The 22,795-nt window shown below is 39.5% G+C and overlaps 1 protein-coding gene across 2 annotated transcripts in view; it reads right to left on the bottom strand.

Moving 5' to 3' along the window:
- The window catches only part of GRIN3A (glutamate ionotropic receptor NMDA type subunit 3A), a 165,398-nt gene extending 142,875 nt beyond the window's left edge, over positions 1–22,523 (bottom strand). For both annotated transcript variants that reach the window (XR_003116020.1, XM_025360599.1), the window contains exon 1: positions 21,190–22,523. Coding sequence is in view for 1 of the 2 variants with exons in the window: in XM_025360599.1 (XP_025216384.1) it covers positions 21,190–21,888 (699 nt within the window). In the remaining variant the exon portion in view is untranslated. The remainder of the gene's footprint in view (positions 1–21,189) is intronic.
- Positions 22,524–22,795: the final 272 nt, after the last annotated feature.

Raw genomic sequence — 22,795 nt, 5'->3', positions numbered from 1 at the left:
TTAACACTTCTCCCTTTTAATTTTCAACATTTTTCCGTCTGGATATAAACTATTTGGCCACCCGATGTATAGCGGATAAACAAGACAGCCCCAACCTAAGAATTATGCCCCTAAGAAAGAAGCCATTACAAAAACAGAAGCACTAATGAAAAATACATCAACATAACTTTTTTTTCTGGGATTAAAAAAATGTGAATTTGATGGACCCAAATTAATCTTGACAAAATCAATGCAAATGAACTATTCATAGACATGTCTGACAAAATGTTTTAATTAGAAAAACCGTCAAATATTTAAGAAGAAAAACTAAAAAGGTAACCTTCAAAGGGATCAATGTAAATATCATGGGCTTCTCAGTTCTGCTACATTACATGTCCAATGATCGTAAAGTGATACCTAACTGAGTTTATTTGGGAAAGAATTTTATGCCCTGTCAATCTGTCTTTTATTTGTAAGAAAGATAACAAAGACAGGCTGGGATACATAAGGATGTAGAAAATATGCCATTCATATACTCAATATGAAAAGGATCCTTGGACATTCTTCAACCAGCTGGTATTATTTTCCTCTTCCAGGAATGTATGATAAGGAAATAAGAGCCTGTGAATAAAGACCTTTATCATGGGACATTTTGTGACAAAAATGTTTAAAAAAAAAAAAAAAAGAAAGTGTCAAGCTTCTATGCATATCCAAGAGCCTGGAATAAAATAATGGTGTGGATAATGGGCATCCCATTACATGGGAAATATTGGCAATGCCATATTAAATGAAATAATCTAAATAGAAATTCTCCATGTTTAAGGCTGGGCATGGTGGCTCATGCCTATAAACCTAGCACTTTGGGAGGCTGAAATGGGAGGATCTTAAGGCTAGGAGTTCAAAATTCTCCATGTTTAAAGAAAAAGTTTTATATAACAAATGCTAGGATAAAATATCTCAACAAATTAAGAGTGATTGTCTCTGGATAGTGGGATTAAAATTTCTTTTCTAAAGTTTCATTTAAAAAATTTTTACCCTTAGAAAAAAAATCAGCAAAACAGGTAGAGAGATATGATTCATTTGAAGTCTGTGGAGACTCATAAAAGTTTCATGACATAATGAAAGTGAGCAAGCAGAAAACAAAGTCAATTGTACATGATGACTTCAGGAGTTCATTCATTCCTTCCTTAACAAATATCTGAGTGATTACTATGAGCAAAACAGTATAATAGACCCTTGAATTACAACGGCAAATAAAACAGAAAACAGCAACCTCCCAGAAAAACAAAAATTGGAAGGAAATGTATGTTAAGGAAAGGAAATTGTGAGTCTTTTGCCTTGTAAATACATTTTTAACATCACCATTACATTGTTTTTATATGCAAATTATTATATTTTAAAAAGTCGATATATCAAGAATGCAATAAAATGAAAGCAATCTTTCTAGACTAATCTAGCCCAGACTCTTATCCACTTTTTCCGAATCATCCACAAGAATTCTCAAGACCATTTATTTAGCAACTTCCTTCACATAGAATTTGGAAACACGGAAGAGTGGAAGGAAGAAGCAGAATGACAAGAGGAAAGGACAATGAGGGGACTGAATGGCTTTGTCATCACAATCTTGTTAATTATCACATCATAGAAATGTTGTCAGTGTTTTTTAAAACACACACATGAAAATTAAGAAAGCATGTTAGCTTTTTGCCATGAGACTGCTTTTCTTTAGTGCCTCTTGAATTTTAGTGTGAGGGAACAGAAGCCTGGGGAAAGAGAAACTAAAAGAACTCACATTTTAAAAAATTGAATACATATTACATGTCAGCTGCTGTCATTAATCCACTTGATATAAGCTATTCTATTTAATTAATACTTCAAACACTATGAGTAGTTATCATTATCTCATTATTTCTATTTTATGAGTAAGGTTTTCTAAGATTCATTTATGGGCACGTTATGAATAGAATGGATTAAATTCATTATATTTTAGAGCCTTTTTTCTTTCTTGTCTCTTGCTTTCACATGAGGGTGTCCACCTGTCCTTTACATTATATACTTATTCTAGCTCTTTCTAGCTGTACCTTAAAGGAACTGTGCTTGTTATGATTACAGGCCTATCCCAGGCCATCTCCCATTACTCAACCAGGCAGTGAGGCATTTCTGGCCAATACTTGTCTGCTTTACAAATCCCTTGATATTTCCTAGTCCAGAAGGTGTTGAACTGGTGACTCTCCAGCACCAGCAGGCCTGAAGTTTGTTTTTTAAAAAGTGAGTAAGTTGTCAACATTTAAGGAGATTTTTACATTTTAAAAATTCAGTCTGGCTTCTCTTGGAAAGTCAGAATATCTGGCACCGTTTCCTGTGAGTAACAGCTGGTTGCAGCTGAGTAGTGGCTGGCTGGCTGCTGTAGAAAGGTCAGGCACTCTTCGGTGACATACGATATCGCTACTCCCTACTGTATTATTTGGGACTGTTTTGGACATTTCCATTACCTTCATGGCCTCTAGAAGACATCTGAGTTTGAGACCTCTGCCCTAGGTCATTGATTCTCAAACTATACTGTGCATATATGAATAACCTGGAGGAGTTTGTTAAAAAGAAAACAGAGATATGAGGTCAAAGCATATAATTTAGTGGAATTCAGTGAGGCTAAAATTCTATACTTTAAAAACTACCAAATGTGAATTCTTTTTTTTTCCACGTGGTTCCTGGTCACATTTTGAAAATCATGTTGGATGACACTCTTAGGATAATGTGGTCCAAAAAACAAATGATACTCAGATCACGTGTGAAGTTGTTTGTTTGCTTTTTAAATAGATTTCTGTGCTCCAACCTCAGCAATTCTGATTTGATAAACCTGGGAATCTATATTTTGAAATTATCTGGGTGCTGCTAACAAACAGATGGCTACCACACCTGGCGGCTGAAACCTAAAGAATCATCCTTAATGACAGATAAGCAGTGACTATAACGGGAAGTTAGGAATAGAGTTGGCTAATCTTGGCAAGATCTGAACTCTTGTCTGATTTCCTGATACTTTGTTTGACAGGAGATAACAAGGTAAAATATAATTCCAGGCTTTTCCTTTCTCACTGATGATTATTTCCAATAAATTTACTTTTCATCGACTTTGACTTTCTCTAATTTTAAATGTCAAGAATCTTTGGCTACAAAATGTAGAGAAATTGGCAGAAAAGGGAACGAGGAGTTGGGAAAGCAGTGGTTCAAAGATATGAGAACAATGTCACTTTCTATCATTTGTGGTCTGCGGCAAATTGAAAAATGATTTGGGGAGAATGAAGGAAGTATGAAAAGTTTAATAGGGTAGTAGAAACAGGTTTTCTATTTATTACAAAATCAATTTCCCCAAGGCCTTACTTTCCCAGCTTTGTTCTACATCTTATAACATGGTAAATTCTAGGTGGTCAGGAATTCTGTCCACCGCAGTGAATGAGGACCCTCTTTCATAGGGCATTGCACTCTCTTAGGTTCACATCGCCATACCTTGACAGATGGTGGCTTTTCCACAAGTGTGATTTAGCGATTACACTAGAATGAATGAAAGTGGGCCATTAATTCAGTTTATCCAATAGTCATTGAGCATCTATTATGAACCAGACATTGTGTGAGGAGCACAGGGTTTAGTCTAGTGAGAGAGGAGGAGAGAGACACATGTTAACAAATAATTACATAACTGTGTGATAGATCTAGAAAGATGACCGTAGAAAAGTCACATAGAAGTGAAAGTTGTTAATCGTGGTAGGGAGAGAGTGGCCAGTGTACCATGCACAGAAGAGCAAAGGATGAAGACTGAATTTCAGGCAGACACAAGGGGAAATGATATGCCATGCAGTGAGAACAACATGTGCATACACATGGAATAGTATTGCACATTTAGGCATTACTGGAGCACAAAGTACAAAGGGCAAGTGTTAGTATGAAGAATAAATGAGGGAGGAGTGATGTGAGGATCAGATAATGGAGGGTCTTGAATGCTACGCTAAGCTGCTTAGAATTCACGTTATAGGTTACTGTTTGGCAGAGTGTAGGTGATTCATGAGATGATTTTAGGTTGTTCAGAAACTTTACATTAATATAACACTGAATCACACTGTGAGAAACTTAATCCCTTTTCAATTAGCATTTAATCCATCTGTTTAGTCAAACAGAGAGCCTCAATTTGGTGTCAGTGTGTCTTTAACACTTTTATAACACCTGGAAATTTCTTCTTTTAAAAAAGGACTCAGATTCAGACCTCAGGCAGGCAAGGGTACCTAGCTAGAATTGTTTAGTTGTTCTTGTGTATTTATTTTTATAGTTAATTTCTATTTACGGCAAGTGGCACTGGTATTTCATTAATGTTGTCATGAAAAGATTTTTAAAAGTGAATTTATTTAGGTAAAACAACAAGTTAATTTAAAACATTAATAGCAGTAGATGATGCAGAGGTACGGCAAAAATTATGAGGGCAGTACGTGAATGCCTGAAGTTTGGGACATACTGCTGCCCTTTAGGGGAGTAGTGCGAGGGTTTAAGCAGGTTAGTACACTGATTCTTTTTCTGAGAGAAGCTGGGACAAGAGAATAGAAGTGGTGGGCCAGGTGCGGTGGCTCACGCCTGAAATCCCAGCACTTTGGGAGGCTGAAGCGGGCGGATTGTGAGGTCAGGAGTTTGAGACCAGCCTGGCCAACATAGTCAAACTCCGTCTCTACTGAAAATACAAAAAAAATTAGCCAGGCGTGGTGGTGGGCGCCTATAATCCAGCTACTCAGGAGGCTGAGGCAGGAGAATCACTTGAGCCTGGGAGACAGAAGTTGCAGTGAGCTGAGAGCACTCCAGCCCGGGCAACAGCGTGAGACTCCATCTCAGAAAAAAACAAAACAAAACAAAACAAAACAAAACAAAACATGGTGAAGGATGAAGGCAGAGAAGTCAGTTAGGAGGCCATTTAAATTTCAGTGTTTCAACGGCCTTTTAAGTCAGTTAAGAGCCATTGAAATACTGTAGGCAGAGATGGTATGGCCATGGTTAAGCTTCTTGATTTATTACTGATCTCTTCTAGTGTTACTTCCCTCTCTCCTTCTGCAAGGAGAACCTAATGGTTCCCCTGGCTTGAGCTCAGGGCTAAATCCTGAAGTAGTTCTGAAACATGGAGATGCAAAGGACTTTAAGTGGCTGCTGCCCTGCAAGTGTTAAAGGCAGAGTTGGAATGAAGTAACCTTCATAGGTTATGAATAGGAAATGATCATTTCCAGTATTTCAACCCATTACACAGTACCATTTAGAAACTGATACAATCTTAAATCTTAACTAATATAGTTTTATGAATATAAACTAGCAATCCTAGCTTTAATACTTGACTTCTCAAGTGTCTCTTATTCTAACCTGTGTTCTGGCTATAGTCCTCCTATCCTGACAGCTCCCCAACCTCCCTTCTTCCTCCTCACCTTCCTCCTCACCTTCCTACCTATGGTGAGGTGCAGCCGAGCACCCAGGGTTCTTCTCCCTGACTATGGGAGCATCCAAGATAAACACATTTTTAGGTCCCTGTTTGGGAATTATGAAACCCTGCTCTTTTTTCCTCCTGTTCCAGCTGCTGCTGACCATTTAGAAGTTACAGTTTGACTGTGTTGGTCCATTGCAGGAGGATGAAACAAGGGTGGGCTGTTCCTATTGCCAAATTAGTACCAAGGAAGATAGGTCCTAACTTTCCAGAATTGAAGCTAGGAGTGTGTTTTCCTGAAGAAGATGTTTCAATAACAATGCCTCTCATCTATTTTTAACATTTGAATTTATAAATTGCTTTTATGTATGTTAATTCACTGAAGTCTATATTAATTTTTTAAATGGCATAGTAGGCTGTCAATAAAAACCTGTTTAATGAATAACTATTTATAAACTGAGGCTCAGAGAGGTTTCCCAAAGCTCTACAGATGATTCTAAAACCAAACTTGAAGCCAGGTCTCTGGTTCTCCTCCCCACTCCATATCCCCTTAGTCTCAAACAGAAAGAGTCTGTTACAGATAGTGTTTAGTGTCTACAGAATTATTAATACCAGAACTCTGCTACATAATGGGTCAAATAGGCTTTTGAGGCCTGGCCTGAGGTCTTAACAGGCACAGATAACATTGTTTCAATGGAAAACTCAATTTTGAATTAGAGCATAATTCATGTGCAAATTGTGACAACTTGGGTATATATCTGTCTTTCCATATAGATTATATAATAGGAAAATACTTTTTAATATAATGATTTAAATTTATTGATTAAAAATCATACACACATTTCTGTTTCTAGAAATTTTGTGCTTTCTCATGGAAACATAGAGGGGAACAATAGACTCTGGAGCCTACTGGAGGGTGTAGGGTGGGAAGAGGGAGAGGATCAGGAAAAATAGCTAATGAAAACTAGGTTCAATACATGGGTGATGAAATAATCTGTACAACAGACTCCCATGACACAAGTTTACCTACGTAACAAACCTGCACGTGTGCCTCTGAACTTAAAATAGAAGTAAAACAAAGGGAATTCTGGGCTTTCTGTGTACCTGTATCTCAACAGAATGCCATGAATTGGAAAGAGTACATGATCCGGTTTGGCTGTGTCCCCACCCAAATCTCAACTTGAACTGTATCTCCCTGGATTCTCATGTGTTGTGGAAGGTACCTAGAAGGAGGTAATTGAATCATGGGGCCAGTCTTCCCGTTCTATTCCTGTGATAGTGAATGAGTCTTACAAGATCTGATGAGTTTATCAGGGGTTTCCGCTTTTGCTTCTTCCTCATTTTCTCTTTTTGCCACCGTGTAAGAAGTGCCTTTTGCCTTCCGCCATGATTCTGAGGCCTCAGAATCACGGCGGTTCAACTAAAACTCTTTTTCTTCCTAGTCTGGGGTATGTCTTTATCAGCAGCATGAAAACTAGCTAATATAGTAAATTGGTACCAGCAGAGTGGGGTGTTGCTGAAAAGGTACCCAAAAAAACTTTGGAACTTGGTAATGGGCAGAGACTGGAACAGTTTGGGCTCAGAAGAAGATAGGAAAATGTGGGAAAGTTTGTAACCTCCTAGAGACTTACTTGTTCAATGGCTTTGACAAAAATTCTGATAGTGATATGACCAATAAGGTCGAGGCTGAGGTGGTGTCAGATGGAGATGAGCAATGTGTTGGGAACTGAAGCAAAGGTGACTCTTGTTATGTTTTAGCAAAGAGATTGGCGGCATTTTGCCCCTGCCCTAGAGATCTGTGGAACTTTGAACTTGAGAGAGACGATTTAGGGTATCTAGCAGAAGAAATTTCTAAGCAGCAAAGCATTCAAAAGGTGACTTGGGTGCTGTCAAAAGCATTCCATTTTAAAAGGCAAACAGAACATAAAAGTTCAGAAAATTTGCAGCCTGATGATGCAGTGGAAAAGAAAAACCCATTTTTTGAGGAGAAATTCAAGCTGGCTGCAGAAATTTGAATAAGTAGCAAGGAGCCTAATGTTAATCCCCAAGACCATGGGGAAAATGTTTCCAGGCCATGTCAGAAACCTTCATGGCAGCCCCTCCCATTTCAGGCCCAGAGGCCCAAGAGGAAAATGCCAGGGTCCCTGTGCTGTGTTCAGCCTAGGGACTTGGTGCTCTGTGTCCTAAGTGTTCCAGCTGTGGCTGAAAGGGGCCAATGTAGAGCTCAGGCTGTGGCTTCAGAGCGTGGAAGCCTCAAGCCTTGGCAGCTTCCATGTGGTGTTGAGCCTGCAGGTGCACTGAAGTCAAGAATTGAGGTTTGGGAACCTCTGCCTAGATTTCAGAAGATGTATAGAAATGCCTGGATGCCCAGGCAAAAGTTTGCTGCAGGGGTGGGGCCCTCATGGAGGACCTCTGCTAGGGCAGTGCAGAAGGGAAATGTGGGGTCGGAGCTCCCACATAGCGTCCCTACTGAGGCACTGCCTAGTGGAGCTGTGAGAAGAGGGCCACTGTCCTCCAGACCCCAGAATGGCAGCTCCACCAACAGCTTGCACTGTGCACCTGGAAAAGCCACAGACACTCAACACCAGCCTGTAAAAGCAGCTGGGAGGGAGTCTGTACCCAGCAAAGCCACAGGGGTAGAGCTGCCCAAGACCATGAGAACACACCTTTTGCATCAGTGGTACCTAGATGTGAAACCTGGGGTCAAAGGAGATTATTTTGTAGCTTTAAAATTTGACTGCCCTGCTGGATTTTGGACTTGTATAGGCCCTGTATCCCCTTTTGTTTTGGACAATTTCTCCCATTTAGAATGGCTGTATTTACCTAATACCTGTATCCCCATTGTGTCTAGGAAGCAACTAGCTTGCTTTTGATTTTACATGTTCACAAGCAAAAGGAACTTGCCTTGTCTCAGATGAGACTTTGGATTATGGACTTTTGGGTTAATGCTGAAATGAGTTAAGATTTTGGGGGACTATAGGGAAGGCATAATTGGTTTTGAAATGTGAGGACAAGAGATTTGGAGGAGCCAGGGAAGAATGATATGGTTTGGCTGTGTCCCCACCCAGATCTCAACTTGAATCATATCTTCCTGGATTCCCATGTGTTGTGGGAGGGACCAGGGGGGAGGTAATTGAATCATGGGGGTCAGTTTTTCCCTTGCTATTCTCGTGATAGTGAATGAGTCTCATGCAATGTGATGGGTTTATCGGGGGGTTCTGATATTGCTTTCTCCTCATTTTCTCTTGCTGCCACCATGTAAGAAGTGCCTCCTGCTATGATTCTGAGGCCACCCCAGCCATGTGGAACTGTAAGTCCAATTAAACTTCTTTCTCTTCCCAGTCTTGTGTATGTCTTTATCAGCATGTGAAAATGAACTAATACAGTACATGTTTGGGGAAGGCCTTGAAGGCCAGATTCTGTAAACTTACTGATGATTATTAACCTATATTTCTCTGGCTTTAGGGGAAGCATATCTGAATCTTGGCATGTCAGTAGGAGATGGAATGCTTTATTGAATTATACTTTCAAAATCTAGATAATTTGATACAGTTTCTTAAGTGTGGCACACCTCACTCCAATTTTGTGAATTAATACTGTAGTGAGTCATTGTTGTTAACTTGTGTATTTCACCTCACAGAAGTGTTGGGTCATGGAAAAAGAAAGGGAATATTGTCATAGTAAAATGGTTTTTGAGCAAGGAAATGGCACGAAGCTCAGGGTATTATATTTGATAAGTGTTTATTGAATAAATGAATGAATGAATGAATAAAAATTGTTTTAAGAAAATTTATCTAGCAACAGTGTACAGAATTGTCTGGTGGAAAGAAGCTAGATATTAAAAGAATTGATGCAAGAAGGTAATGTGACAATAAGAAGGAAGAATGGGGCTATGAGAAATATATGAAGGAAAGCAACAGAACCTGGTAAGAAGAAAAGGGAGAAGTCAAAGATGTTATGAAAAGTCTTGTTATAGGTGAGAGAAAAACACTTTTTCAAGACATCTTTAAGTATTTTTAATTTAAGGTAGGAATTGGAGATATAGCCACAAATTCAAGAGAAATTCCTGGCCTTGCTACATGCAAAGAGATAAATTCAGTAGTTAACACTATGGAAAAGGCCTGTATGAAAGGGTGTACTAGATCTGGTTATTGGTTCACTATTGATACCACCTTTGAAATAGTGCCCACTAAAAATTTTGTTATGGATGTTACTAAGAATAGTCCAGTTATTCAACAATTATTTATTGCTGTGCTCATTCCTATCTCAGGGTCTTTGTATTTTTTATTGGCCTGGCTTGCAATGCTCCTTCCTTAGAGACTTCTGTGGGTCACTCCTTACTTCATTTTGTGCTCAAATGCCATGCTCAGACAGACCATACTTGACCAACTGTAGTCATTCTCTAGTCTTATATTCTGCTTTATTTTTCTCCATTGCACTTGTTTCTAATAATAGAATATTACATATTTATTTGTTTACATGTCTTGTTTTCTATCTTCCTTGCTAGAATGGGAATTCTTTGAGATCCTGGGCTTTGCTGTTTTATTTACTGCTGTATTCTAAGTCAGTCTCATACTAAGCATGCAACCTAAGAATCTGGGCATTTCTGACTGGATTGAGGGAGGACATATAATTTGGAATGGAGGGGAAACCATTATGGGTTAAGCCAATCGGATGTCTGGATAATTTGAACTAAGAGATATAAGAAATGTAGTCAGATAAATTGATTAGAGTTGTAAAGTCATATAGAGCCAGGCTTAGTCCTATCATAAGAACCACATCCACGGAGAAGTGGTGGCAAGGCAGAAGAATCAGCTGGTATCCCGAGAGGAGTTTGTAGCAGATGTGAAGTGAGAAACTGAGAGAAGAGCCACTGGGCTCCAGAGCAAGGGAAAAAGAGAGGTGCTACCCAAACACCTTCTGGTAGTACAGCTCAGCTATATGTCATGCATTTCTATTTCATGTCATTTTCCTGTAAGATTTCAGCACAAATTCCCTGCTTTTGAGCTTCATGGTGGGAGTTTCTCTTCCTTTGCAACAGAACATCCTTTGACAAAACAATCCAATAGAACTTCCTATGGCAATGAAAATGTTCTATATTTGTGTTGTCTAATATAGTAGTCACTACCCATATGTGCCCATTTAAAAATTTTTACTTAAAATTAAAAAAAATTTTATTTAAATTTTTTTTTTAAATTAAATTTTTATTTTAAAAAATTAAAAATTAAATGTTTTATTTAATTAAAAAAAATTTTTTTTGTGGGTACATAGTAGGCATATATATTTATGTGGTACATAAGATGTTTTAAACACTTGAAATGTGATTCATGTGCTTGAGCAACTGACTCAAATTTTATATAATCTTAATTTAAATTCAAGTATCCATATTTGGGTAGAGGCTATAATATTAGACAGCACAGTTCAATGGTGATTATTATAAGGGATCAAGGACAAGAAGCATAATCAGTAAAAGACAATGAAAAGGACAGGGGAAAAAAAACAAGGAAAACAATGATGGTGTCACAAAACTCAAGTAGAGGGTGTTCCGCGGCACAAGTAACTACAAAAATGTTAAGGAAGATGAGTGTAGTAAAATCCCTTCAGTAGCAGTGTTTGTTTTTTTTTTTTTTGGAAGCAAATCTGATTTTAAACAGCAAGGGCTACATAAACAAATCAAGAAATAACCCATTCAAAAGCAAACTATCTAGCCATTACAAATAGTGGAGAAAAATACTTGTGATATGGGAAGACATTTATGTGTGGATATGTTAGGAAAATCCATAAAGTAGGATGGCCCCAATTTTATAAAACACATATATGTGTAGATCTTTTGGTTGTGTATTTATAGGTGATTTGAATTCTCTGGCATTTTATTAACTCTTAGAATTATCCACAAAGAGCATAGATTTTTTTGTAATCAGAAATAAAGGAATAAATGATGTGCTTAGCACAATAAAATGGTTGCGTCTCTTTATCTTGCCTTATGAATGAAAGCGACAGCAAATATAGCTACTAAGAATTAATAACTCTACATTTCTAAAGTTAGTAAGATTTTATCTCATTTTTCTCCCAACCCCACTGGACATACACTTTGAGATATCTTACTTTATAGTTGTTAACTGCAATTATAGATAGGCTGGCAGTACAGCAGAAGTTGATGAAGCTTCTTCTTAGTAGAAGGCAGAAGGAGATCTTCTCTTTGGTGAATTAACCTACGTTTCCCAAAGTCAAAAGACCAGGAATGAACTAATAGCTGCTTGGAATCCTTTCTTGTCTTGTGAGAGTGGATTCCTAGGATGCTTCAGCCTAAACCTATATTTTGGAGACCACTAGATGGCTCTCTCTGTCTGTGACCAGGTGAAGGCACACTAGATAAATTCGGATCTAGATTTATCATTTATGTTCATGTACACATTGAAGCATTTCTTTAGGTGTATAACACAATGTGTGATAAGACTCAAATTAAACTCTTCCTGTATCAGCAACGCAGTAATATCTCCCTGTGTGTGGATCGGTGTATATATCTGCTCCTATTATTACATTCACAAAATATAGAAGCAAATTATTTGTTTAAAGGAATCTCTGTTTAACAATGTCTGGTTGGGACTGAAAAAATAGCACTCCACAACTAAGCCAGATTGTGATTCTGTTAGACAAAGACATGCTGAATGTTTAACTTTATGAAAATAAAAACTTTTCTTTTTAATCTGGAGAGTATTAACACAACTTGTTTGGCTTCTAGTTGAGGCCTTCTATCCAAAAACACCAATAGATTGCATGCAGGTTGTACTGCCACCAAAGTGCTTGCTACTGCCCCAAATGTTCAGCAAGTTCAGCTAATGGCCACCCCTAGCGGTGGGGAGAGGAGTGACAACCCATTTCTAAGTCATTTCTAAGAAGGTTATTGAAAGGTACTAGTTGAGCTATTGTTTGGAACCATAGAGACTCAGCCGCTTGCAGTGTGATGAAAATATAGACTACAAACAGAAAGGAAAATCCTGCCTTTTAAATAGAAATAGCATAATGCTCAAGTTTCAAGAGCCATGTCAAGTCTGCATTTTCAGAAAATTAAAAAAAAATTACTTTTTATTTCTCCTGTTCTTTGATGCCAGTGCCCAGTTAGAGTGATAACAGGGTTTTTCTTAAATGTACTCCACTGTTACTAAAATTTAAACCATTATCCTTGAAAGAATAAAACACATTAAATGCGACTCAGGGTTAATCTGTGGAAATGCACAGGTAGTAGTGCATGGGCGCTGCTTTTATAATCAGAAAAGCAATATGCATCCAAAAAGTCCCACGAAGTTGTGTACATCAGTTTTGATATTGTCTGCATCCAATAAAACATGAAGATTTTGCTTCATGAGGTGTACCATTTCTAAAAGCCTTGGACTATAGCAGTGCTACTTTCCCTTAATCTTTGGGTTAATGTAAGCCATATTGTTACTTTGATACAGATAAAGCCCATAGGAAAAAGGGCAGACTGCTGAACCTTCAATCCATGTCCAGGTAGACTCTGCCCTTTTTAACAAGAATCCCCAAATATCAATTGGGTTGTAGTTGCCAGTGGGTGGAGTCACCAAGCTTAAACTTTCTCGACATTTTTCTCCAGATGCAAAGTATATAAGCTGAAATGGAACCTGCCTTCCAAGGATAAGGTGGGCCAGATCCCTTTCTATCTTTTTGTCATCTCCTCCTTGCATAAGTCTGCATGGGCAATTATATAATTTCTTGTTGTTGCTGTAACAAATTACCAAGAACTTAGTGATTTAAAACAACACACACTTATTCTCTTATTACTTGTGACTAGAGGTCACAGTCTGAAATCCGTTTTGCTGGGCTCAAGTCAAGGGTGGCATTCTTTCTGGAGCCTCTAAGGGAGAATCATTTTCTTGCCTTTGAGTTTCTAGCGACTGCCTGTATTCCTTGACTTATGGCCTCTTCTCCATCTTCAATGTGTGTCACTCCAGTCTCCGCTTCCTTTATCACATGGTCACATTGCCTTGTCCTCTGACCTTGACTTCTTCTGCCTCCTTCTTATAAGAACCCTTGTGATGACATGGAGTATACCTGGATAATCCAAGATGTCCTTTCTATCTCAAGATGCTTAACATAACCACATCTTCAAAGTCCTTTTGGCCATAAAAAATAACATATTCACAGGTTTTGAGGATTCAGATTTGGAACTCTTTCAGGGACTCAGCCCTACCACACCAAAATAAGCTCACTCCTGTTTCCTAAGCTCATATCTGTTGTCCTCCATCTCTTCTACCACTTCTTTCTTTGTTTCCTTAGATGGAAGATCAAGATTGAGAATTATGAAATGCCACACAAACCTGAAGCCCGAGTCATGTGTCCCAACCCAATCCTTTTCTAAAGACCTATGCACCAGGGCACTGGGCATTAATGCATTTATTAATAAAATGAAACTATCATTTCTGTTCTATTGTTCCCTGAGTTTAGTTCCTCAGAGCCTCCTATGAAAAGTTATAGCAATAAATAGGAAAGACTTATGAGTTCCTCACTAAAACTGTCTAATAGATCAAAACATGCTTCTTCTTAACCTTTATGTAACTGCTACAACACTCCAACCACCCTGAACCCATATAAAGGAGCAACTAGGTAAAACTGGACTTCAAAGTTCACTTCTTTGCTGACCTACTTTGCACACACTTAAATTGCGGGTACTCTTTGGTGAACTAGAACTCTAAGTGGGTTTCAAAACAGCAGATGTCTTCATTTTTCTCAGGGTTAGTTTGCTGGAGCTGGAAGTCTTAAGCCTGAATATTATAGACACACTGAGAACGCATATAGAAGTTCCCTGGAGAATAAGGGAGAATATTTGAGTTCTTTTCCTGATTAGTTTTTATGAATCTTGCCACATCAAGACTTTATGCCAAAAGAACAATTTTCAACATCATAAGAACACACTGCTCTAGGTACATATGATGCAGTCCTCACCATAAACTTATAAGATAATCACATTTTATGACTTAATAAATTGAAACATGGAGACATCAGGTATGTTTCCCAAGGTAGGATGTCTAAAAAGCTTCTCAAAAATGTAATCTCTTAACTCCCACCTTATATTTCCTCCATCGTATGTTATAATTATCTCATTTACATTAAAACAGTAATAATATTTGTCCTGCTCTCCTCACAAAGTAACTGTGAGGATAAAATGATAAAAGAGATGAGAAAGGGTTTTGATAAATTTAAACATACATTACAATTTATTCTTTCTAAAATATGTATTTTCTTACTGAAGTATTGAAAGTCTAGATGAGAAAGTGTAAAGACAATTTATCTTTTTTTCTCTTATTATTTTTTAATTCAGTAGGTAAAAATACTTATTTTTAGAAAAATAGAAGCATGAATGAGAAAAATGTAGACTTTCACCCTCTATAATCACTGTTAAGATTTTTATAAATAAAGTTCTAGACTTCATATTTTACAGGAACAAGGTCACACTTTACACACATTTTTGTAAAATTTTTCTATCTTTCTGTGTCAATAAATATATCCTCATTTTGAATGAGTATATTGTACTCCATTAAAAAATTATGATTCAATTAATTAAATTCCCATTGTTTTGAACATTTATTGTATAATATGCTTTTAATAGTCCAACCTGGAAGTAGATACTTCTCTCTTTTATCCTTTTTTTTTTTTCCTGGGATATTACCAAAGCTGTGATGGATCCAATCTGTTCTTTGGTTGAAGGCTGACAAATAGACTAAGTTAAGAAGGTGCTATTAGTCTGTTTTTCTTCTGGATGGCTTCTCACTTCCTACAATGCATAGCTCTTTCTATTTCTCCATATTTTGTCTATACATAGTCATTTACTTTAGAGGGCTGTTAGGAGATTATTTAAACACATTTGTGAAAAAGCCTTAAAAAACATATATGCTACAAAAATATATATGATTAAAATTCTTCCTAAATCTATGCTTCAGATGAATAATGATGAGGTATAATTTATCCTGACTAAAAAAGGAGTCAACCTGCTTAATCCTCTGCCACATGTGCCCTTGTAGGCTCATCTCCATTACCAAACCAGCCCTGGCCAATCAGACACCAGCCTTTAAATGTCAGTGTTTACTCCTCATGACATAATGCCAGCCAGGTCAAGGATCAACCCACTCCTTCAAGGCAGGAGATCAAACACAGTTGACAGTCTCCCTGAAAGTGCATGAATCTTACACAGTTACATAAAACATATGAGAATTTGGCTGAGGTGTCAAGTTGAGGAAAGGAGAAGGAAAGGGAGAGAGTTGGCTTACTCTTAGCTCATCTCTTCCCCAATGCTCTTTTCTCCTGTGATCTCATAGCGAAAATATCAGCAAAAGACAACTGAGAGGTTAAAGATTTCAACATTCACTCAAAAAGTAAGATGGCAGATGCTAAGAGATGTTCTTTCTTCTTGCCTAGTTTTATGGATTTGGCATCATATTTCTGGTGCTATCTAGATCCTCTACTCTTGTGTATATGTGGCAGTAGACAGAGCTAGTTGAAAAAAAGACAATGAGATTTCTCGTCTCTACATTTACTGTTGCCACTAAAATGAGCAATACTTTCCTAAGAGAGTATACGGTCGTCTAGGGCAATGGGACTCAAAGTAGCTGGTTTGTAAATTATTATATATCCACGAAGAGATAAGTAGCTTGGGTCAGTATGAATCAACAAACTGCTTTCCTTATCAAGAAAGCTTGCTATGAAAAAATTTGGATGTTTGCTTTGTGGTGTAGTTGGCAGAATAGGAGTGGGAGTGGGGTAGACTCTGTATGGTCATAGTTTCCTGAATGATAGTTTGCCTATAGAAAAAACTTGTGAACAATATGGAAGACCAACATTTCTCAAATATCTTGGGCATCGTAATGATATTTCTATGGCAGGACTTAAGGCTCTAGAAGTTGTGTTAGATGTGCCATAGGTTAAAAGTTGCTGTTAATACAGAAACAGTACTGTGACATGCCTTCTTTTTCCAGGCAAGTGTGCAACCTACTTAGGAACCTGTTTTTTTTTGTTGTTGTTTGTTTCTAAACCCACTTTGTTTTTAAGAGAAACAAAATGAGGGAGCGGGTAAAGAGGAAGGTGTGAGGGTGAATGGAAACATTTTACATGTGAATCATATCTCATTTTGATTAGTCATTGCTAATAGAAAATTAGTTGAACTTTAACACTTAAGTGATTCTTATCAGATAATGACCAACACCTCTCCACTAGTTATTTGGCTAACACTATAAATTTTCCAAGTACTTTTACTTTTTCATTTGGTTCATAAAATATCTTTGTCAGATTGGTGAAGTACCTTCTTTTGATTGATAAGTGTAGATTCTCATTGATAAGTGTAGATTCTGAGAGATAAGTGTGGATTCTCAGAGATAGTCACATGTCCAAAATTACATGGCTAGTAAGAGACAGATTGGGAACACCTGCAATGAAAGAGGCAGATTGGGAACATTTTGGCCACTATTTCATATGCTTTTCATTACATTGCGCTCTTTTAACTAATGTGGTTGGAGTTTGACTGGGGGGTTATTTATAAAATAAAATCTAATGGTACAAAATCCATGGTGCCTTCTGCAGCACCAGAGGATAAAACACGAGGAATTAGAAATTGGCATCAGTCTTCAGACAGCTCAGCTGATTCGATCATAAATTAACTCTAAGATATAATGGTCAGGCAAAATCAAGAGCAAATATAATTTTCATGGATTAAGTGATACTCTTCAGGCAAGCACAAAGAAAAGTGGGAGAGACAAACTAATTGCTCAATAAATAGCATCTGCTAGTCTCCTTTGCTCTACTTACCTAGAAAAACTAATACATATTGTAAGTAAATTACTAAATTAAAAAATACTTCCAAGTTAATGCCAGGTCTCTGTTCTTCAAGAGGAACCTGTAAAAGATCACTGCTTTAAAAAAATCATTTGACATTTAATTTGAAATTGTTTATCTTAAAGTCAGCAACAATTAGATGTGACTGTCAGCTGTTCATCATGAATTGCAGAATACATTTCTCCCAGAGGAGAAAGAGCTGTGCTTTGCATAGAGCAAGTCAAAGAAAACCAACGCAGTTGAGAGCAGATGTTTTAAAAATAAATATCCCTTACTGGTCCCCTCATGAGGTACCCCTGTGCCATGCAAAAATAGTGCTATATTAGCCAAATTCTAATAAATAGGCTGCAGTGCTTAGTCCTGTACTGTCAGAGAAAATGGACAATCTAAAACACTTGTATTTCCATGAAAGAAGCATATATTAATTTGTTAGTACATATCACTCATGAAGCAGGCAAAGTTGTGGTTGGTGTATTCAACAAGAGTGTTGAAAATAGTAGTGTGATCACTTTGTTTTTTTTAATAAAAAAAAATTTAAGAGTCGGGGTCTTACTATGTTGCCCAGGGTGGCATGGAACTCCTGGGCTCAAGCAGTCCTTCTGCCTCAGCATCCCAGGTAGCTGAGACTACACATAGGCACCACCATGCCTGGCTGAGCAGTCACTTTTGAATTGCATGGATTTGGATCTAAGCCAATCATATTACATCATTAACTCTGCCTAACAGAACCAATGTGAAGTTAACGTGAGATGTATATTATTTTAAAAAATGTGTACTTGTCACTACTTCAGCAGGTAAACTTTAAGGAGCCAAATTTGAAGAAACTACACAAACCCTGTAGAAGAAAAAGTCATATGGGAAGGAAAGAGGAAGAAAGTATAACTGCAGGAACTTAATTTAAGTGTAAATGGAATTAGGTTCATATTCAGCATCATTATTTGAAGGTCATAAGAATAGAATTTAGAACAAAGAAGTAATCACTTTAATAAAACAGGTTAGCCTCAAGTGCGGTTTGAGTGTTGTAGTGAAGTCAGAATTCTTTTGATGGAAAACTGCTTTGACTCCATCCTATGTTTAATGTTATATTAAGCTTTTATTATGCAGTTATAATATGCATATGTTTTCCAAAAGTAGTTAATTAACTTACTTTTAATGAATTTCCCTACCTGAAAGAAGTTGATCCCCTAGAAAGTGATGATCTTATTTTGAATACATAGTATGTTGAAATAAAACTATTATGCTTTTGTCAGGGGTTTGTTCATCTCAGTAGTAGCTCTTTCTATTTAAGAGTTGTGGCAGGATGTTAACAAAACTATTGCTCATTATTTAAAACCTTCAGATGAATGTAATCAGCAGCCCAAAAGAAAGTGAGAAAAAACAGCTATTGCTGCTCTTGCTCTGAAAGCAATTTTGATTTAAGTAAGGGACACAATTTTATTTTACTTGGTTGTGTGAAAAAGTCCACTTTCTTCTAGAATCGTTTATTCAGGCAGTGGCACACAACCAACAAATTAGGTCACTGGGCAGTAGACTCCAAGGATGGTGGCTAGATTAAGTCAATTTTATTTAATGTGTAAAATGAGTTTGACATCCTTTTATATGTAGAAAGTTTTAAAAAATCACATCACTGCATTAGAGGAAGGTCCACTTTTCCAGAGAAGCAAGGGAAAGATCAGTTATTATTTTCACTGAAAGCGGATTACGGTCATCTTAAAATTACATATTACAGTGACTTGACATTTACCAGAACATTCTTAATACAGAATATTATAGAATGACATTTAAATGATACAGGAAAAGTAAGACAAGTTAGATATGTTTGAATTTAAAATACAAAGGGAGATGAAAGAAAATGTAGTCAGTTGAACAAACTAGATCTGAGTTAATATAATAATCTCTCCCTTTCAGGATGTGTGCCATGAAAATAACAGTGACAACAGTGATTTGAAATATGTTTCTGAGTTGAAATACAGAAGCAAATGTGCTTGACAGAGTATTTATTTTATTGTTGGCTTGTCCCTGGAGGACTTTATTACCCCCCCAAACCCCTGGTCTTAGAGCTTTGAAGTTTACAGATTCTGGATTTTGCTTCATGGTTTTTCTGGTCTCTTTGTAATGTGCTGTAGGCTGCACACATTCACTCTAGAACACAACTTGCCTTCTAACTAAGGACCACGAATTTTTGTGAAAAATTCTTGCTACTTAAGACTCTTGCCAAACAATCTACAAATGAAAAGGAGTCTGGAGACTGTGACCGCTACTGACAACTTATGAAGTAGTAGGTAATAAAGAAGCAATGATGAGAAGCAAGTGATGCTGACTCCTGCATTTTGTTAGATCTGATTCTGCATATATATTAATAATGGTGCACCCTATGGATGCAATTTCATGTTTATAACACTTTGGTCATTGGTAGCATTGTGCACCCGTGTTTTCCATGCCTTCCCATCTGCTGTCTACACCATTCAGATTCAGGTGACAGAAATATTTTATGTAAAAGTTAATTAACCTACACTCTACAGATGAAATCTCTGTAATTCAGCTAGGAATCTTCTGGGCAACTGCTGAAAATGGCTTGCACTCACCCTTCCTAAGATTAAAAATGTAAGATTTATTGTTTTCCAGAAAAAGAAATATTTAGTACTCCCTTGACAATTTATGCTTAGATTCTATCAAACTTTTTATTGCATATTGCCCTTACTCATTTTAGTTTTTATCTCGGCACATATATCAAAAGTGGAAGAAGATTGGAAATACATATTTTTCCAGCTGCAAGAGTTGAATGAAAATGATGTAAAGTCAGAAATCCTCCATGGTGTGGACTTTTTTACTAGTACATTGACCAATGTTGATCAAGTTCTCGGACTTTTCTCAGTTTCTCAGTCTTTGAAATGGGCGCATGCCAATTACCTATTTGCTTCATAAATACTTTGTGCAAGCCTTAACACAGCTTGAGATTATGATAAAAGTAACATATAAAAGGCAGAAAACTCATTACTAAAAGGACTCTGTCTTGTCCTTAAATATTCATCTCCTCATTATTACTTGTCAACGTTAAGTTCACAAATAGCTCTTTCATTGAAAATATATTTAGCTTTTTTAATCAATAAGAAACTAAATCATTTAATTCCTTTTTAAAACTTCTTAGATGATGGGGACAGGAATGGGCTGAACACAGCAACTGAATACCAGCCTCTGAGTCCACATTACATAGAAGGAAAGTAGGGACAAAGAAACAATCCCCAAATAAATCTCCCCGTCCATCTTTACGCTTTTATATATTTCTAATGCTTTCCAATATCCAAGACTAATTGACCACTCTTCTTTACCTATGGCTTCTGTACTAGGTGCAGATTTTTCTATTTACCCGAAGGAATTCAGAGCGTTGTGCTTTCTTCCTTACACCCTTGCCTAAGGCTCAGGCACACCTTCCGAAGAAGTCAGAGAGAGCAGATGCTGCTTTTCTGCCACATGCTTTTCCGCCACATGTCAGAGCTCCTCGTGGGAGTGTGACACCTAGCAGGGAGTCAGGGATACCCCACCCCCATACCCTGCTCTTGTGGGTCTTCAGCACCTTGACCGCTCTCCACAGTCCTGAACCTCGACTTCTACTTCCCGCTGGGCATCCACTAGATTTCTCCCAGCCGGTCAAAACATGATTTTCTCTTATATTCTCCCCACTTCTTTCCTTCCAGCCGCGGACATCACTGCGCGTTTTATTTCCACCCGCGCTTAAAATGTTTTATTCTACTTCTACTAAGGTCCTTCTACCTATCAACTACGAACGTGGCCCAATCGTTACACAATATCAAAGTTATAAAGCAACAACTCCCCTCAGACTTTACCCAGCCGTTTTTTCTCCCCTCATGCAATGGCCCCGGCCCCCAGCAGCGCCCATCTCCACTCACGCACCAGACTCCTCTCACCTGACTCTCCCGCGGAAACTCGTGGCGGACGATGCTGATTACTGGAATGTGCAGGACTAAGCTGACCAAGTCGAGCTCCATCATCTCGCCCTGGCTCTGGGGGAAGGCGAGCAGCGCCGACACGCCTTGTACCACCACGGTATGGCACACACTTTGCAGGAAGGAGAAAGGGTCACTGCTCCACGGCGAACTAGGGGAGGAGAAGGGCAAAAGCGGTAGATCGCCCAGGCCTGCCTCAATGGCCATCACTACTTCCAAAGACAGGTTGTAGGGCAGCAGCCCTTCCACGCGGTTCAGGTTGTCCACGGCGAATAGGAGGGCGTCCCGTGGCCACAGGGTCTCCGCCCTGGTGCCCTCGCCGGGCTTACGGGAGCCTGGCGGCCCCCGGCCATGCAGGGTGCTCCCCAACCAGCGTGCGCCCGGTGAGGGCGCCGGGGACCGCCTCGTCCCTGGCTCCGGCTCATCCCTCTGGGCTCCTGCCCGGCTGCCGTCCGGAGCGCGGCTGGCCGCGCGGGGGGCCGTGGTCCAGGGCTGCAAGTGCACCGCGCCCACCCTCACCGCGTGCCCGATGCGCTTGAGGATCTGGCAGGGCTGCGGGTGCGAGGAGGAGCCGGGCACCCCAGCCAGCACCAGTGCGCAGGGCGGCGGCAACAGCAGACAAACCCTGCTCAGCAGCCACCACAAACTCAGTCTCCTCATTACTGTGACCCGCAGGGAGAAAGCGCGCCCCCTCCTGCGCCGGGCTCTCCCCTCTGCAACCGCTGCCTGAGGTCTCCGCCTCCAGGTCCCGCGCGCAGCTTCACTCCACTCGGTGAAGCGGTCCCAGGAGCTGGAGCGGTCTCTAGGCCATCCAAGTTGGAGCCTAGCACACCCCCGGCAGTCTCAGATCCCGCTCCCAGGTCCCTCCGCCTGGCATTCTCTGCCCGCCCGGTCACTGCGCGGAGCAGGCAGGCGGGCGGGCCGGTGCCCGTCACCCGCGGTTGGAGCGTCCGTTCCCTGCCCTCCCCATCTACAGGGCGCCTCGGGCACTGCGTCCGGCCCCGCGAGGCGGCCGGGCTGAGAAGCAGCCGGAGTTCCTCCGGGGCAGCGGTGACAGAGGAGCAACGCGCTCTCGCTTGGATTCTTTTCCTTTTCTGCCCGGGCGAGACCCACTTATTTCCTGAGGTCGCGTTGGAGAGGGCGTTCACGCCCGGGGTGTGGAAAAGAAGCCAAATCCACCTTGTTCCACTGTCGGCCACCCTCCTGCAGGCTCCCCCAGCGCTGACTTCATTTTCTCTCTTCTCTCGCTACTTCCTCTCTGCCTTTCTTTCGTTATTTTTCCGCGGAGTCGCCACCGCCGCTCGCTTCCTAGGAGGAGCAATGCGACTGGCCAGCAAAGGGTGGCTCTGCTCTGAGCGCCAAAGTTCTCCCCGCCTCAGCCGGCGCCTCCCTGTTGCTGAGCCCTGGCGCCTGCCTGTCGCTTGGCTGCGCTAAACGCCCACTGTTGGTGAGATTCCCGAGTGGCACATCCCGCGCCCCTGGAAAGTCCTCTCCCCTCAAAGGCTGGGAGTCGTAATTTGCAAAATTCCCTAAGACCTAAGGAGGAAAAAAGGACTCTGAGCCGGTG

Source organism: Theropithecus gelada, chromosome 15, assembly GCF_003255815.1.
Source record: "Theropithecus gelada isolate Dixy chromosome 15, Tgel_1.0, whole genome shotgun sequence".
Taxonomy (NCBI): domain Eukaryota; kingdom Metazoa; phylum Chordata; class Mammalia; order Primates; family Cercopithecidae; genus Theropithecus; species Theropithecus gelada.
The sequence above is the reverse complement of the archived record's forward strand: the minus strand, read 5'-3'. Positions and strand labels throughout refer to the sequence as shown.